This window comes from Panthera pardus, unplaced genomic scaffold (assembly GCF_024362965.1).
Source record: "Panthera pardus isolate Hobbes unplaced genomic scaffold, ASM2436296v1 HiC_scaffold_11, whole genome shotgun sequence".
NCBI classification, from domain to species: domain Eukaryota; kingdom Metazoa; phylum Chordata; class Mammalia; order Carnivora; family Felidae; genus Panthera; species Panthera pardus.
This window is the reverse complement of record NW_026526666.1, coordinates 99,433,894-99,452,505: the sequence shown is the minus strand read 5'-3', so window position 1 is coordinate 99,452,505 and position 18,612 is coordinate 99,433,894. Positions and strand designations below refer to the sequence as shown.

Below are 18,612 nucleotides of genomic sequence, written 5' to 3'. Positions count from 1 at the left end.
TATTTTTTAAAGTACTTGCAAATGCCTGGGTAAAACTTTTTTGTGGAAAGATATTTGTAGAGTTAAAGTATTTTTTTAAATTCTGTGGGATGAACATGGTTTCAAAGACATGGATGAGAAATAATCGGCCCCGTACGCAGGGCTGTGGTTCACTGTACTGTAGGTTCCATGAAAGCAAGGTCAATGTCAGGGTTTTTATTTTCCCCATCATCAGATGACATGTTCAGTCAGTGAATGATCTGTATTTAAGGACATTGGTTATCGATGGCTCTGTTTGCATGTTGTCAACATTTTTGTGCAGGTCGTAAGCATACAGCAAAGTTGAAAGACTCGAAACGAACACCTATATACCTGCCATCTAGCTCCTACCGTTAACATTGTGGTCTATTTGCTTTATCACACATCTGTCCATCTGTATATCTCTATAGCCATTTATTAATTTATCTTCTTTCTGGCACGTTTCAAGGATTTTTTTCTGGACAATCACGGTAGTTAATTTGTATCCAGGGACCATATTTGAACTGGCGAAAGAAAAAGCGATGAGGAGTCCGTTTTAGTTACCAGATGTAGCTCTGTCGCTGACCTCAGGCGACGTATATGGATGCACTCTGATTTCTTGCTGATGTTTCCATGACTTTAACGTCACACTGTTAGCATGATCTCCCGATAGAGAATCCTCATTTGCTGACTGTTTTGGTGGTGTGGATGCCGATTGTGTATGACTACTGTTGCCATTACAAGTGGCTTTCATGTTACTTCACAGGAAACTTAAATTTCTCGTATCTTTTCTGGTTAGGAGTAGCTCATCGAAGCCAGAGCAGTGAAGGAGTCAGTTCTCTCAGCAGCTCGCCCTCCAATAGCCTTGAAACCCAATCTCAGTCTCTCTCGCGTTCCCAGAGCATGGATATCGATGGTGTCTCTTGTGAAAAAAGGTAAAGTAAGCCAGTTGTCCGATAAGCTGTGGGATTTATGGAAAGGGAAAGATTCGGTCACTTCGGTCTCTAGTCCACCCAGAGATTTACACCAGTCCTTATTAGCAAATTAGTGTGAGATCTGTGAGGCTTATAGGTCTTTGTATTATTCTGAAATGTTCTTTATAAGTTGTTTAGCTTTTTGTATTGAAATGTCTTTTATGAAATAATGGTGTAAGTGGTAAAAAAGTTTTTTGAAAAATGTTTTCTGATGTCCTTACTTTGTATATACCGTGTTGGCGAGCATATGTCCGTCCCTAAGAATTTCTTCCAAGTTTTACTCATCAGTGAAACGTAAACGTTTGGAAGGGAAGGGTACACACGGGAAGCCAGATGCCTTAGGAGCTCCATAAGGGTCAGGATGTCCAGAGCAGAGCGTTCCGTGCTGTAAGTGTGCCGTGAATGGTAATAGAGTGGCTGAGGTATCAGTTCCTTTGTTCCTTGGGCAGAATAAAGAACCCCCTGCGCCAGGACCCGTCTCCCCTGCCCTGAAGCAGCTCCCACAGTTTGTGTCAGTGGACCAGACAAATAGTATTTTCTGGGTGTGTTATGAAGTGAAAGAGGTTCAGAGGCACCGGAACAGAGCTTCGGCAAGTTGATGGGTCGGGGCGAGGAGGCCGATCAGAGATCGCCTCACCTTAGATAAGAATTCCGAAAGGATGACACTCTCAGGGAAAAGATGAAGTAGAAGAAAATCAATCCCACAGAGTAAAAACAATGGTGTCCTTACCACCTTTGCTCTGAGTAGATACATTTTTTAAAAATCAAGTCAACTGTGTAATTTCATGGCCAGTGGGTGACTCCATACGGGTTTAGTACCTCGATTTACACTATTGGTACAGTCTGACGAGCCTCAAGCTGAGAACTAGCAGTGGACCCAGGCCTATACTGCTTTTAAGGCATCTTACGGAAGCAGACGTAAGTCATGTCTTCAGAGAATTTCCTTAGAAAAATTTCCAAGAAGTATGAACTCATGGTCAAAACTCAAAGAACACGCCAGATGAAAGCCACCGTGAGTAACCTATGGCAGTACCAGTAACAGTAGAATTCTTCACCTATATATTTTTGGTTTTTGGAATTATCAGATGGACAATACAAAATACGTATGTTTAAATAAATTACAAAGGGAACTGAAAACATGAAAAGGGGAGAGCAGCTATAAAGACAACCAAGCACGTTTGAAAAAGAACCAAGTAGAATTTCTAGAAATGAAAAGGTAATTCAAATTGAAAACGTGATGTGAGAGTTAAAACAGTTGATAGGACATAGCTAAAGAGAGAGTTAACAAACCGAATGGTAGAGCTGAAGAAATTACGCAGTGTGTGCCTCAAAGAGAAAGAGATAAAAATACGCAAGATACTTAGAGACATAACGGACACAGATCCAACCAGTATCTAGTAGACATTTCAAAAGGTGAGAACAGAGAGACTTAGAGCGATTCCCCACACCACGCTTTGTTCCATGTGTTTTCCTCTACTGGTTTGGAAGCCATTATCCAAAAGATAAACGGCTAAGAATTTTTCTAGAGTGGATAAATGATATGAATCCTCAGACTCAAAAAGCCCAGCAGCTCGCCTGCTGATGAAACAGAGAGACATTCATATCTGGACATTTTATGGTAAAATTTCAGAACATCAAAGACAAAAAGACCTTTAGTGCAGCCAGAGAGAAAAAAGAGATCGTCTACCAAAGAATGATAGTTAGATGTCTGAATGATGGAAGTCAGATGGTGGGATAATAGTGTCAAACGCTGAAGGTAAATTCACTGTCCACTGGCAGTTGTGAAGCCTTGTGCACCAGTCTCTGAGAAGCACAGGGGAGATAAAGATATTTATACAGATTCAGAAAACCAACACACGCAGACATCCTGGTAGTCTGCCACTTCTGAAGACCCCAGCTGTTAACAGATGTAGTTGACGAAGAAGGAAAATGATCTCGGGACTAATGTCTGAGATGCACGAAGGAAGGGTGAGTGAATAATAAACGTGGTAAATCTAAACAGACAGGGGTAGTGTAAAACAATGGTAACAGAATATACAATAAAATCGAGGGAGAGAAGTGAAAAAACGAGTTAGGTACAACATTCTGGATAGCAGTAGCATGGAAGGGCAGGGGCCGGGGGGAGGTCATTAGAGCACTAACGTCCCTGTGTACTTGGGACAGGGGTGAAGATACTGGCCAACTTGTAGATTTTGAGTTAAGGGTACTTGATACAATTTCAGGGGTGGCCACTAAAAGAACAGGAATGGAGTATGTTTTCCAAAGCAGTAAAGGGAAAATATGGAATGGGGGTTGGGAGTCTGGGGGGACGGAAGCACAAATTTTAAAGGAAAGACAAATGGCACAAAATAAGACGGTTAAAAGAAATGAAGAATAGGTCAGTAATCACAGTGAATCACAGTGAAAGGCTTCAATCCGGGTTAAAAATGAAACCGAACCCAGCTTTATCTTGGTTTACAGAAGACATACCTGAAGCAGTAGGTTAGAACTTTCAACGTTTTGTTGGAAGTGAAAGAAAAGGGAAAGATATTCCATGCAAATACTAAACAAGAGAAGATTGGGGTAAACAATAGATTAGTCTTTAAGGCACAAAATACTACTAGACATAAGCACTGTGTATTGTTTAACAGGATGTAACAGTTTCCAAAGTATACACACATACTTGTGTGACAGCAGCAACAATAAAGCAAGTAACAGTAGAACTAGAAGAAAGTGACACATACTCATAACGGGAGATTTTGACACATCCCTTTGGTGCATGGATAGATCAAAAAGAGTGAGCGTCAGTAAGCATATGAACAAATGAAACAACACAGCTAACAAGGTGGATCTGATCCTTTGCACTCTACAGTTGGAGAATGCGTATTCTCCTAATATCCAAAGACCGGAGAGTTTCAGAATGCAGGATCAAACCGATCACGTTTTCTGACTAGGACATTAGGTTAGGTAATTAATACAGGGGAAAAAATTTTTAAATCCCTCATACATTTGGAAATCTTTAAAACAGAGCATGCGTCTAACTACAGGTCAAAAAAGAAATTTGGAATTACCTGAAACTGAACAATAACAGATATGACACATCATGAGCTTCATGTTGCAGCCAAAGCGGTTCTTAGGAGAAAATATAAAGCTCTAATATAAATGAAACAAGGAAGAAGAGAATATGACTAAGTATTGAAAATAGGAACCCTTGTCTTGGAAGGCTCTTGCCCTGGATATGCGCATGGCTAACCCCCTTCCTGTTTGTACTCATGTGGCATTTCTCAGTGAGGCTCACCCCATTTAAAATGGAAAGTCCTGCACTCTCCGTTGCCTTTTCCCTACTCTTTTTGCTTTATTTTTTCCGTAGCATTTATCATTATGTGATACGTTTTACTTACGTATTAAATTTATTGTTTATGATCTTTCACCCTCTAATGAGAAGGTAAGCTCCATAACACAGGGCTTGTATTGTCTCTTTTGTTTGTTCATTGACATCTCAGACACCTAGAACAATGCCTGCATAGAAGGGGGCACTCAGTGATATTTGTTACTGAAAAAGAGAATTCCGTGAAAAATTGTAAATATGCAACGTGCAAGTAAATACGAAAATTTGGATAAAAATCAAATTCCTAGAAAAACATAATTCTCCCAAAATGGGCTCAAGAGGAAAGAGAAAGCCTGAATAATCAAAAACCATGAAATGAATTGAATCAGTGTTTAAAAATTTGCCAAAGAAAGTAGCTTGCCCATATAATTTTATAGGTAAATTCTACCGTTCCAGTTGTACACAGATTTTTCCAGGTAATTAAAAAAAATAGGGGCTGCTTGCCAATTCAGTTTACAAAGCTAACGAGACCTGAATATCACAACCAGACAAGAATAATATAAAAGAAACAAATCGCATGGTAATCATGCTCGTGAACGTATTTGCAGAAATCTTGAGATACTGACAAGTCAACTATTGCAACACATAAAGAGCAGACAGAACTTCTCTGGGGCTAGATGCCAGGATAGTGGTTACTGTGGGCCAGTGTAGTTGTGGGTGGAAGGATTCGAAGAACCGGCAGGTCACGTTCTGTTTCTTGATATGGGCCCTGATCACATTAGAATGTTTCCTTTGTGAAGCTTTATTCAGTCAAACACATCCGATCATCTGTGGACAGTTCTGTGCAGATATTTCAACCATAAGTTTAGTTAAAAGTATCAGTGTAACCTATGAGCAACATGGATTTATCCCAGGAATGCAAGGGTGCATGCAGCATTTGAAAATCTGCAAATATCATTGACCACATTATATATTAAAGAGAAAAACCATACGATCTTGGTAGTTGGAAGAGTTTGATAAAACCCAACATCATTTCATGATAAGAATCTTTGCAAACAGCAAACAGAAAGGTGCATCCTGAGTGGACAATACGGCAGAGACAGAGTTGAGCAAATATTTCACGTGCTCCCCTGCATTTCCAGTTTCCTGTGCAGTTAGATTGGGGCCAAGTACCTCGTTTTGTCCAGTAGACTGTGCGTGGAAGGGACATGTGTCACTTTTAGGTGAAGGCAGTTGAGCCGATATTCCTCCTCCGTCACTCTCTTCTCTCGCTCCAGTGACCTTGGAGGCTGTGTATTGCAGATGGCGTAGATTAAAGATGGAGTAAGGATGCTTCACTCTCACCAGACTTTGCGTAAGCAAGAAATAACCCTTAGAGCGTTAAGCCTCTAAGGTTTCCAAGTGTTTGTGTAACCACAGCATAGCCTACCTTATTCTGACTGATATAAAGGACATCTCTCAAGAACCTACAGCAACTCTCATACTCAGGGGTGAGAAATTAGAAGCACTCTCTTCAAAATCAGGGATAAGAACAAAGGTGGCTGCTATTTCTACGTCTGGTCCACGTGGGGATCCTACCTAGTGCAGAAAAACAAGTAAGGATTGGAGTGGAAGAAATAAAACCGTTCTTATTTGGAGATGAGATTATTTTCTACCTAGTAAGTCCTATGTGTAGGTATACAAGTTGCTCCTAAGAGGTCTGTATCAGTTATATTACTAGGTACTAGCAACAAGAGATCAGACAAGTTAATTTTTAAAAAGGTACCCTGCACAGTTTCAGCAAAAGATACATGGTACCTAGGTATAAGTTTAGAAAAGAAGTGAAAGACTATGGAGCAAATTATGATAGTTTATTGAAAGACTTTAAAGAAGGCCTACACAGTTGCAGAAAGATACGTTGTCCATGAATAGACGCAACATAATGATGTCATTTCTCCCCAGTTGGATCTCACAAGTCGATGAAATTCTAGTCAAGATGCCAACAGGACTTTTAAGGAGTCTGTGAAGCTGATTCTTAAGGATGTGTGAAGAGTAAAAGGCCAAGAATGGCCAAGACTCTCTTGAAGTAGGATAGTGAGGTGCAGGCTTTGACCTAGCAGATCCCGAGATTCACTGTGAAGTTTTAGTAAGATAGGATGGGGTTTTCTTTGGGGGGGGGAGGGGGAGACAAATTATCAAATAGAAATAGACACATACATACATTGCAGTCGGACCTGTGAGAGGTGATTTCATATTAGTGTTACAAGGACGGTCATTTCAATAAATGGTGCCGGGAAAATTTTTATTTAATGTGGGGGAAAAAAGGTGTTTGTACTTAACCAGGTTTTTGTAGTAAGGCTCTGATTGTATATATAGAAAATACGCTCTAATTTGTTTTTGGAAGTGAGCCTAAGGAAATGACCACTTAGGAGCACTGCTCCCACCAAATATAGGAGACAGAGTGTTTCTATCCTAATATATGAAGTGCTCTTAAAAGTTAATCAGAAAAAAAGATGAACCTTTATTATTTTGCTTTCCTGACTGATTTTGATCGATACTTGAGAACTGTCCCTCAGCCAGCAGCTATGACACAGGGTGGACTTATAAAAGGTAAAAGCCTTATTTGTCTTTTGTACTTAAAGCATGTCCCAGGTGGATGTGGATTCAGGAATCGAAAATATGGAGGTTGATGAAAACGATCGGAGAGAAAAAAGGAGCGTCAGCGATAAGGTTGGTAAGAGATGAAACCCTCGCTTCTGTTTTTAGTGCAGGTAATATAAACAAACACCCCTTCGTTTCTTATGTCTGTGGAGTCTGTTAGAGCAGGCCACCCCAAGTCAGCAAATCCTCTCTTTTTTTCTTCTGAGGAGAAACGCACAGCCTAGGTTGCCCTAATGGAAGGGTAGCTCACTTTTTTTAGTCTGGTCAAATCCCTCCATTCCTTTGTGTTTCGGATCCATAGTTTTATCAGTAAATGTAGTTTGTGCTGAGAATGCATTTAGAGGTAGTTTGGACTTTTTCTGTTGATCTTTTTTGCTTAAGCAAGTAGGTCATCACATTTTTGGTAGTATTCTGAGGAAAATGGTTGTGAAATCCAATAGCACTTAGAAGCCGAGGTCTTTATATTTTGTTGTCATCTGAGCTTAGTTCCCTATGTTTAGCAAAAGAGATGTTTTCTTGGGGCGCCTGGGTGGCTCAGTCGGTCGGGCATCCAACTTTGGCTCGGGTCATGATCTCATGGTTCATGAGTTTGAGCCCCGTGTCGGGCTCGGTGCTGACAGCTCGGAGCCTGGAGCCTGCTTCCGATTCTGTGTCTCCCTCTCTCTCTGCCCCTCCCCTGCTCGCTCTCCCTCTGTCTCTCTCTCAAAAATAAATAAAATGTTTAAAGAAAGTGTTTTCTTTGGGGAGTGTCATGGTGTAGAACTGGTAGAGATAATTGCATCTCTTTCTGTGCAGCAAATTATGAGTGTTGAGCAACCCGTTTTGGTGATTCTGTTGGACTGTGGCCTTCTAGTGGCACGATGCTTTGTTTTGCAGAGTTCTTTTTTGCTTATGGAGCTCTTTTATATATATATGATATTTTATCTGTGATAGAGACTAGTGGGTAACATTAAATTCTGGAGAATTTTTTGGATGAAAACGGGTTATGTGTGTAGAATGTTTACCTGGTCCTTTGGAGCTCAGAAAAGGAAAGACAGAAGATGTAGGTATCTCCTTTATTCATTTACTCCCTTGGTGATTACCGGTAATTCTCCTGCTCTTTTGTCCCCCCACGCCCACCCCCATAGCTTCTATTGTAAACTCGTGAAATCGCCGTTTCACAACTTTGCGGTCATAGTAACCAGCTTCTTGTTCCCCAAGTCAGTCGGCGAACAGTTGCATGCATTTCTAAAATCCCCTCATTCATAAATGAATTACTTGAAATTAACCCCCCAATCTTCTTCCCCACAAGGAGCCTTCATCGGGTTCTGAAGTGTCCGAAGAACAGGCCTTACAGCTGGTCTGTAAGATCTTTCGTGTCTCCTGGAAGGACCGGGACAGAGACGTCATCTTCCTTTCTTCTCTTTCTGCACAATTTAAGCAGAACCCAAAAGAAGGTAAGAATCTAGCTCAGCTGTTACGAGAAAATAAGAATGTAAGATCCTTGGCCTTGGCCATTACCCACATTCACTTTCTCTTGCTTTGGGGTTGTAGTTTTGACCATCAGAGGTGCTGTTGTTTGGCCACTTGCCACTGATCTTCCTGACACGTTGGTTTTGTACTTTGATGATCTCTCTAGAAGAAAACTGTATAAATATGCTAATGGTCTCCATTGTTTCCGAATTGAAGTTATTAATGTCTCTAATGAAGTAGGAGCCTACTGGGTGGTCTCCAGGGATCCCGAGAGCTGCTCTGTATGACCTCTACCTGCTTTAAGTGCCTCCCAACTCCTGTGTAGACAGTGGAGTACATTAACTTGATTGAATTGCTTCAGAAGATAGAACATATTGATATTTTGCTGTTTCCAGGATTCTATTTTAAGAGGCTACCCTAAACCGCACTCGTATAGCAAATTAATAAAGCTTTTAGCAAGACACCAGCATTAAAGGGCACTGTCACTCTTCTTCACAGCAGTCATTTGGAATGCAGAAGAGAGAGGGGTGGTGTGGTAGTGTGCCTTTGCCTGTCACTAGAATATAACCTCCCCGGTGGCAGGGATTTTTGTCTGTCTTGCTCACTGATAGAGTGCTAGTGCCTTCTACAGAAGGCTCTTAATAATTCCTCAGTAGATCTACTTTAAATGAGCGCACAGAAGATCATCTTTCCCTTTTCTGCGCTGCCCATCCTCCATGGCGAGAAAAGTCCCCTGTGTTCCTGGCAGACACGTAGTTTTCTTCTGATTTTCCTGGGATCTTCTTATTAACGGGTCATAGACACGCTTAGCACCTGCATGTTTCTATCCCTGCCACTTGCTATTCTTACTGGAAACCTTAAGATTCTTAAATCTGTCTTGTGCATATATGAGTGATAATTTTTAATAACCAAATCAGACAAGATTTACTTCGGTTACAACTTTTATCTATTTAGTGATATATAAAATGTATCTAAAGACTTACAGTAAGGCATTGGGGAGCTGCAGAGAATTAAGGAGAAAGTTAGAAAATAGAGTTTTCTCCGGAAAGCCAGATGGTGACTAAATGTTAGACCCTTCATAAAATATTTTGAACCTCGCATTTGATAGTTTTACTGTACATAAAACATACGTCGGTGAAGAAATACGAACCCAGCTTTGTTTCCGGTATATGATAAATAGACACCTGTATTTGGGAGTGGCTTCTTGTTACAGTTAAATGTGTGTCAACAGCGATTCTCATTGGCTACACTCCAGTTTTCTTTCTTTTTTTAAATAAGTTTTGTATTTTGGAATAATTTTAGATTTACAGAAAAGTTTTAGACACCGTGCAGGGAGTTCCCGTATATCCTTCACCTAGGTTTCCCCTAACGTTAACATCTTATGTAACCACAATGTATTTGTCAGGACTAAGATCTTACTATTACTTCCACTCCAGACTTCATTTGGATTTCACCGGGTTTTCTACTGATGTCCTTGTACTGCTCCAGAATCCATTCCGGTTGCCACGCTGAACCTCTGGTTTAATGTGGCTTATTCAAGGACTGCCTATGTATAGGAGGAACCATGTGTAACCTCTTCTTTCTTCTGCCTTTCCAACAGTGTTCTCCGATTTTAAGGACTTGATTGGCCAGATTTTAATGGAAGTGCTAATGATGTCTACCCAGACTAGAGATGAAAATCCATTTGCCAGTCTGACGGCCACATCGCAGCCAATTGCGGCGGCTCGGTCCCCGGACAGAAATCTCATGCTAACTACCGGCTCCAACCCAGGAGCGAGCCCCATGTTCTGCGGTGTGGGCTCCTTCGGCGCCAGCTCGTTGTCTAGGTCAGTGTGGTTCCTTTGGCACATCTAATTGGTAGTAAAACAGCCACGAAGTATGTAAGAGAAGGGACTCTTCCCTCATGGGCCTTTGTCCTGCAGACTGTGGCATGTATTGTATGTGGGTGGACGCATTTAGCCATTGCAGGAGGTGTGGTCTTTTCCGCTGGTCTGTTGGGCTTCCCATGGTTAGGCTCTTGGTAAATTTTGGAAACAAATGGCTGTATATATCGTACATTAATCCTTGGGAAGAGGGCTTTACCGTGTTGTAAATGTAGCCTCTAGATCCGTACAGCAGTTCGATTCTAATGATTTAGATGAGTCTGAAAGACGCGTACACTTGGCGTGTAATCACATTACTCTTTCAGAGCTTGAGATTTTCCTTTGCAGCTGTTTACCTCAAGTTTGTCTTCCGTTTTCTCTCCTTTCTCCTCTTTCTCAACTGCTCTAGCCTCTATGAAACGAGCCCCGCTCCCAGTACGAGTTTCTGGAGCTCGGTGCCGGTGCCGAGCCCGTCCGTTGCCTCGTCCCCTTGCCGTGCAGCCAGCCAGCCGGCTGCGCCTTCCGTTACCCTCAGTCCCCACGGGGCGGCTTCGGGGGCCGCCGCGGGGAGCCAGCCCTCCTCTCCACGGTATCGCCCCTACACGGTCGCCCACCCGTGGGGGCCTTCCGCTTCTGCCCCGCGGTCCCCAGGCATCTCCACTCTGTCCAGCTCGCCCGGACCGCCCTGCCCTCGCTAGTAGCCCTCAAGCAGTGCCTGCCAGCTCTCCCAGCCAGAGACCCTCCAGCCTGGGCCCACCTTTACTGGCCGCCTCGCCCAGTGCCTCGAGCAGACGCCCCTCATCCCTAAGGACCTCTCCTAGGTATTTATTTGTTCAGCAGGAGAGCTGGGTGCGTGTTTGCAGTGCAGGGAGAGACGATTAACTCGGTTTGAAAGAACTGGCGTGTGACACTGACCTCAGTTGCGTGTGTTTTTCCGTTTGGGGTTATTAACCCGCGCGTCTAACTAGTTCGGTAGGCTCGCACCCGGACTCCTCGCTTCTGCCAGGCTTTGCTAACTGTAGAAAGTGTGGGTGCTCCGTTGTGTGTCCCTTTCTTCTTGCCCCTCGCTCTTCCTCCTGACCGTACCAAAAAAAGAAAAAGAGAAAAACCAACAACAAGAAGTTGCTTCACTTTCCGAAACCTAGCTCACCTGTCAGTCCTCATCACAAATGAATTCCAGAGGCTGGGGGCAGTTTGTAGGCGAGAGCTGGGGCTCGTGGGAGCCCCTCTCAGCTCTCTATACTGTTGCCAATCATAGTTGAAATGCGGCCAGCCCGGGGGGTGGTGGGAGCAAGTCTGGGCTGGTGCCCCTCACCCCCGATCGCTGCGGCTGGGCCGGTGTTTGTGCCTTGACGCTCTGATTCGAGCCTCTCAGGAAGAAGCGGCGTCAGCATTCCGCTAACCAGTGCCCCCCGCCCCCTCTCGGACGCACCTGTGCATTGACGCGATGGGGGTGAATGGTGTTCCTGCATGTCAGCAGGCAGAACTTTCAGCGTAACGTTTAATGTAAAAGGGACAGGAGTTGCAAAAGCTTTCCATCTCTTGTTTTTTCTTTGTTCCCTCATGACCTTTTTTGCTTTTGTTGTGGTAGCATGCACGACAATCCTTTCTCCTTCCTCTTCCTCGCGCTTTCTGGCGACAGTAGTGATGACGATGAAGAAGATGATGATGATGGTGATGATGGTGATGATGAAGGTGGTGGTGGTGGTGATGAGTTTTCTTGTGTCCAGTTTGGGTCCAGGTATCAGAGGAATGGAGTCTCACCCCTGCATGTGCCTAGGTGCTTAGGAACTAACTTTTGTGAGCCCTCATTAGGGGTGTGCTTTGAGTCTAGACAGGATAGGGTCAGATGAGGCAGTCGGGAGAGTTAAGACTGGGAAACCTGCATGTACCGAGATGGTAGGACCTCATCACGGGGTAAAGTGGCACATTAGGAACACCCTCATCATTGTTGCCCGGTAAGTTTAGAGGAAGACTTACGTGTAATCATTGGTCAGAAATACAAGCAGCAGATTAAAGGTCGGTTGTCAAGTTCACCCACCCTGAGATCAGAAACGGGCCCTTTGTTTACCTATCGCGAGTGTTCTTGTGAGCTGCCAGATATGAGCAACCTGTTTTCCGTGAGGCATGTTTTCTTACGTACAGTTGCATGGATTGCTGCTACTCACGAATGGCAGAGGGGCGGGGATGGCGTGTGTGTGTGTGTGTGTGTGTGTGTGTGTGTGTGTGCGCGTGTCTGTTCCCCCCCCGCTTTTCCACCCCCACTCTGTCTGACGGTCAGTCTGTCGAAGAGCATGTTGGGCCACACTGTTATAACCGTGAATCTGGTTTCACTTCTAGCCTTCAACTTCACCAGTCACCACCTTGGCCTCAGCGAAGCTAGGCCCTTGTTTAGACGGCCTTTGGAATGGCAGCAGAGGCTAAAACACAGTTCACGATGCTGCTGATTGTCTGTTCCCCCCTGAAAACCTGAAAACCCCCCTGAAAACCCTGAAAACACTGTTTGGGGTTCTAGGTGACTTTGGGCAAGAAAATATAATGCACCTTCTTTCTGAACCTCTGACTCATTGTCTTAGAATTTTGCTCTGAAATCGAAGTTTCCACTGGACTGACTTGGTATTTGTGCCCAGCACTGTTCAAAAATAACTCCAGGCTATAAATAGAGACAGCAGTAGGAGTTAGGTACACTTCATTAAATTTGACAGTGTTCAGAAGAATCATTAGAGAGAGTATATAAAGAGAGAAAGGAGTGTGGGTGCAGGGTTGAATATTGATTCAGGAGGGTTGATATTTGTATTAGGTTGAACATTATATTACTGTTTTCTCAAGTAAATTTCCCAAAGGTAGAAGTGTCTTTTTCACGTAGATAAAATCCTACTTCCCGATTACAGTAATGCAGCAGGCATCCTTTTTTTTCTTTAATGTTTATTCATCCATTTTTGAGAGAGAGACAGAGACAGAGAGCACGAGCGGGGGAGGGACCAAGAGAGAGAGAGAGAGAGAGAGAGAGAGGAAGGCACAGAATCCGAAGCAGGCTCCAGGCTCTGAGCTGTCAGCACAGAGCCCGACACGGGGCTCGAACTCACAAACCGTAAGATCATGGCCTGAGCCAAAGTTGGATGTTTAACCATCTGAGCCCCCGAGCAGGCATCCTTTTTAGGAGTCAGTTTCCATACATGATAAAAGTGCTTTGTTACCTGTCTTACTGTAAATTGTAGGAGAAATGCTGTCTCTCCCAGGCCTGTTTAATTCCAGCGTGCTCTCACAAAGATTTCAGATTGTGTGCTGCTTTCACCAGCGCTGCACTCCCAGCATCCCGACCTTGTCTCTGATCTAGATTCTGTGGCCACAAGGAGAAAGAACGGACTGTGTAATAATAGCTCCAGATACTTACTGAGCCTCGTGTGCCAGACCCTGAGCCAGCACACGGCACGCATTATCCCTTTATCCTCTCAGCGGCCCTCCCAATTGCCGTAAGGAACGTGGGGACAGGGAGGTCAGTCACATAACTGGACACGTGGCAGGGCCCGAGTCCAGAACTCACCTGCCTCACCCCCACTCGCAATAGGACCTGGGTCGTTCTTGCTCCTCATACTAGTTATTTCGCTGCCCAGTGTTTATGCTTCAACTCTGTTCCTTGGCAAGGAAGCACCAACATTTTCCTCGGTAATTACAAAATTCCATTCAGTTGGCAGGTCCTTTGCTGGCTGTTAAAACAGAATCTGATCTCTCCAGGTTTTGGCAACTTCGAGTTTTTGAATAGATCTCAAACAGAATGTGAAAGGAGGGGTAAAAAAAAAAAAAGGTAACTGATTAAAGCACACGGAGAGGAACTCGAGAATGCTTGTGGGGTCAGAACCAAGAAGAGGTCATAAAAAACCTTGTTAGTGTGAGTGATCAGGAAATAAGTAGTTATTTTCTTTCTCCCCCTTTCTAATTGATCTTCCCAGAATTTTGTTTACTGCGAAGTAAGCAATTTCAACACCTACTTCTTGCCCAGTGATGTTAACGTCATAGAGGAAAGAATCAACAGGGGCCGCATCTGTCTCCCCTTCTGCTTGCCCGGTGGAGTTGATGCTGGAGTTGACGCGTTAAGAATGTTTTTGGAAATAGTTGGGAATACATTCGTATGCTCATTATCTATAGTGGTGATGAAAAGGACTAATTTAAGAACGGTGAAACATTCCTGGGGCGCCTGAATGGCTCAGTTGGCCAAGTGTCTCACTTTGGTTCAAGCTCCGCATCGGGCTCGCTGGTGTCAGCACGGAGCCTGCTTGGGATCGTCTTGTCCCCCTCTTTCTGCACCCACCCCCCCAAAGAGCACAGGCACGCTCTTTCTCAAAATTAAACATTTTTAAAAATTTGAAAGAGAGAAAGCTAAAACACTCCTTCCGTGATGTTCTATAGCCCTCTGTGAAGAGAGCTATAGGAATTAGGATCTGCTTGTTGTCGGAGCGGACACGGGGAGCGAGAGCATCTTGTATAAGGAGAACATAGCGGTTCCTCTGAGGAGAATTTTTCCGATTGTATCCTAGGAAATCGATGATGGGAAAGAAATCTGTTTTTAACTGCTTAGATGTTTCAGCGAAGGAGAGAACATTTTGACAGTCGTGAACCTGTGTGAGTAGAGAAAGGGAAAATCAGCAAGTAGTGAAAAATGTTGACGTTTACATCACCCCTTGGCAACGAAACATGGAGATGGTTCCACCACGTCTGTGTCCAAACCCTCCGGTAACGTCCCTTGTCGTGCGGAGTAAAACCCAAAGCCTCGCCCTGGTGCACGAGACCCTTCGTCTCATGTACACCCACGTGCGCACACACACGTGCATTCCTCCTTTCTAACCTCACGTGCCTCCACTTGCCTCCGCCCTCTGCTGCTCACGACCCCGTTCTTGACCTCACCTGGCATATTCCCCGCCGCCTTAGGCCTTCACACTTACTTCCTCTCTTTGGATGGCCTGCTCCAAGAGGGCTGCGTGGCTTGCTCCCCGCTGACTCCCTCGGGCCTCCGTGTGCATGCTGTCTTATCAGAGGGTCATATCACACAGCGTATAAAATACACGCGCGCGCTTCCTGCCCGTCTCTGTCACCATGCTTTGCTTTTATTTTTCTTCGTGGCGTCTCTATGTTGTTTTGGACCGTTCCCCTCTAGAACCTGCTCACCACACGAGCAGGGTCTTGATCTGTTCGAGTTAGTGTGCTGCCCCCAGAGCCTACGACAGTGCCTGCCATACAGAAGGGACATCGATGAATTGACATTGCTCGAACCTGTACAGCTCTGACTTTGCCTTGCAGTGCGAAAACACAAAACACTAAAGTCTGCATTCCAAAAAATGAGTAAATAGGAGGGTGCGTTATAGAAAAAAATGAAACTGCCGTGGAATCCTTTTAAGGAACACTTTTCTTGGTGCCTTTCAAATGGGATTCGATTTGCACAGACCTAACGCATGCGTGACTCCCCAGGAAGATGTTCATTGGCTTTTCAGAAGCATTCAGCTGTCTTTCTGTGATGCAGAGTAGTTACATTCAATTGGACTGTTGATGTAGTTATCAGAAAATGGCTCGTAAATCCTCCCAGAGGGCAGTGTAACTTTGTAGATAACTTGTAGGACTTAAATAGGACGTATTTCCAGTGTGGCATTCCACGTGTCACAGTTGTAAAAGCATCACGAATTCTGGGATGATTTTTTTTAGGGAAAAAAGTGAAATGTTATTTGAAAACTTTAAAGATGTTTATCGGTAGCCTGAACGTATGCACATAAACACGACACCACTTTCTCTCTCCCTCAGTGTCGCGTTCAAAATGTGAGTACAGCGCTTTCACTTGGAACCTGAGGAGCCTGTCGGTTTTGCTCGCTGAGACCTCTGTGTAGCATTGTTGGGACTGGCTGCCTTTCCTGCTAGGGTCACGGTTTACTTTAGGACTGATTCTAAAATTTGTGATATACGGACAAGTACTGGAGTTTTCTCTACAGTTCCAGTTCGGTTAAATTTTGTTTCACTTTTTGGTCTTCCTCTCTTCTTAAAAAGTCAACTGAAGTGTCACTTGGTGTCTGACCGATGATCACCAAAACGTAGCCGCTTCTTTTAGCTTTGAAAATTCTCTAATGTATTCTGAGCGCCTTTGTTCGCATTGCCCGGCATGAGACCAGCGATCTTCTACATACACCGCTGCTTATCATGATCTTAGTGAGATCATCGTGGAGATACCTCAGCTGGCTTTGAGGTGTTCACATTGAAGTTAAAATTAAATGGCAGGCGTTGGCTAAGAATGGAACCCACAGCACCCGGTTTCAGTGCATGACTTCCACGTGAACTGGGTCACACTGACCCCTTGCAACTGGCAAGAACCTATCGACATCAAATATGAGGTGCTTTTCATTTCAGAAATGTAAAAACGTGAAAATCTTGGGTCTGGTTATCAAGGAAATTGTATAGTTGAACTTTTTCGTTTTAAACAGGAGGGTGGTCTGTTTTCATTCTCTTCCACAAGAGCCACTCAAAGGAAGATTAGCCTTAGTTGTGTGTAGGTAAAGCCTGTGTTGGTAAAGTTCATCTTTGGAAGCACAGGGAGTAATCTAGTCACTGAGTCACCAACATCAGACAGACGAAGAAAGAATTGCAGTTAGTTTGAAACTAAAACGGTGCGGTAACGGAAATAGCCCTCGGGGCGCCTGGGTGGCTCAGTTGGTTAAGCGTCCGACTTCGGCTCAGGTCATGATCTCACGGCTTGTGAGTTCGAGCCCCGCGTCGGGCTCTGTGCCGACAGCTCAGAGCCTGGAGCCTGCTTCAGATTCTGTGTTTCCTTCTCCCTCTGTCCCTCCCCTGCTCACACTCTGTGTCTCTCTCTCTCTCTCTCTCTCAGAAATAAACATTAAAAATACATCTATAAAAAAAGAAAATAGCTCTTTTTCTCCTACTTCTGGGGATTCATCTCTTATATTATATTTGTGGGTGGGTTTTTCTGTTTTGTTCTTATGGTTGCTTTTTTTTCTTTTTTTTTCCTCCCATTGCTTTCTATTTCCTTCCCTTCTGTCAGACTTGTAGAGTAGGTTGTAGGAATTCAGATTTGTAGACTCTGGGCTGAAAGCCTTGGATTTAAAACTGGCATTGTTTTCATCTTGTTAATGTTCATATCATACTTTCATTCCAAGGTCAGTTATGTATCCACTTGACCCTTCAGCAACAGGGTTTGACCCACGTATGTGTGGATTTTTTTGGTAAATACAGTATGGTATACCTCAAATGTATTTTCCCTATGATTTTCTTAATATTTTCATTTCTCTAGCTTAAGAGTAATACTTAAGAATATGCTGTAAGGATACAGTATATAATACACATACAAAATGACATGTTAATCGACTGCTTTGTTGTTAGTAAGACTTCTGGTCAATAGTAGGCTGTTAGCAAAGTTTTGGGGGCGTCAAACGTGAAATGCATGGAAGTGGCATCCCTAATCCCTGTGTTGTTCAAGGATCAACTGGATTTTTCTGAAATTCTAAGGTCAATTACATATATATTCCAAAATTAGTTATGTATATATATGCACCTGTCTGCATAGCGTGTTGTTTATATCTCAACCCCTGTTGGTCCTGTGGGTTTCTGGCCTTTAATTGTCTGCCCCAGTTGAAGGAGGCTGGGTCTCCAGTTTGGGATCTTTTTCCCATCCTTTATCATCTTTCCTATATAATTTTGGGGGCTAAGTTTATCTTTTCTCATTTCCTTTTCACCTCCAAATTTCTGCCCTCTCCCTGTGCCGTGATTACTCTCCGTGTGTCTTTTGTGGGGATCAAAGAAATCTGTGAGTCAAACATCAGATTTGGTATGCGACTTGCCGATGGACGATCTGTTCTTTAGTTTCCCCACACCCAACCCCTGAGACAGTGTTTGGCATTGGTCTCAGAGAACAGTTACGACCAATCATAACAGTGCTTCGTGTCGTATCCTGCTTCTGATTTCCAAAACGCTTCCACTTGCTCTCACTTCAAGCCTCGCTGCTGATGGGATGGGGTTGGTTCTAGGCTCGGGCAATCAGGAAGCAGTACGGCTGGGATCCAACGCAAGTTTCGATACTCCTAGTGCAGGATTTTTGTTGCGTTTGTTTTTTACTGTACTCCCTTGCCTCTGTCGCTGAAAGTTTTGGAAGTTTTTGTGTTCATAACAAACACTTTTATGTTTCCTTCTCTAACTGGACAGATTTCCTTTTCTGGTCCTATTGCCAAATGGTGGGTGAAGGCCTTTGAGATTTATGGCAGAAGTCACGAGGAGTATTCTGTTAGTCTTTGTCACTTCACTCCCGAAGCGTTTGATCACAGCAGTAGCATAGTCTGGTTTCAACTTACAAGTGTGCCCGAGTGGAGCCGGCCAGCTTGGTTTTAGT

General features: G+C 43.8%; 1 protein-coding gene across 1 annotated transcript in view; it reads left to right on the top strand.

The window, feature by feature from the left end:
• Positions 1 to 18,612, top strand: part of UBE4B (ubiquitination factor E4B) — a 121,579-nt gene that overhangs the window by 54,901 nt on the left and 48,066 nt on the right. Inside the window, 7 exon segments of the mRNA XM_019461341.2 lie at positions 797 to 932; positions 6,900 to 6,987; positions 8,210 to 8,354; positions 9,971 to 10,196; positions 10,642 to 10,915; positions 10,917 to 11,053; positions 11,824 to 11,973. Of these exon segments, the coding sequence (XP_019316886.2) occupies positions 797 to 932; positions 6,900 to 6,987; positions 8,210 to 8,354; positions 9,971 to 10,196; positions 10,642 to 10,915; positions 10,917 to 11,053; positions 11,824 to 11,973 (1,156 nt within the window).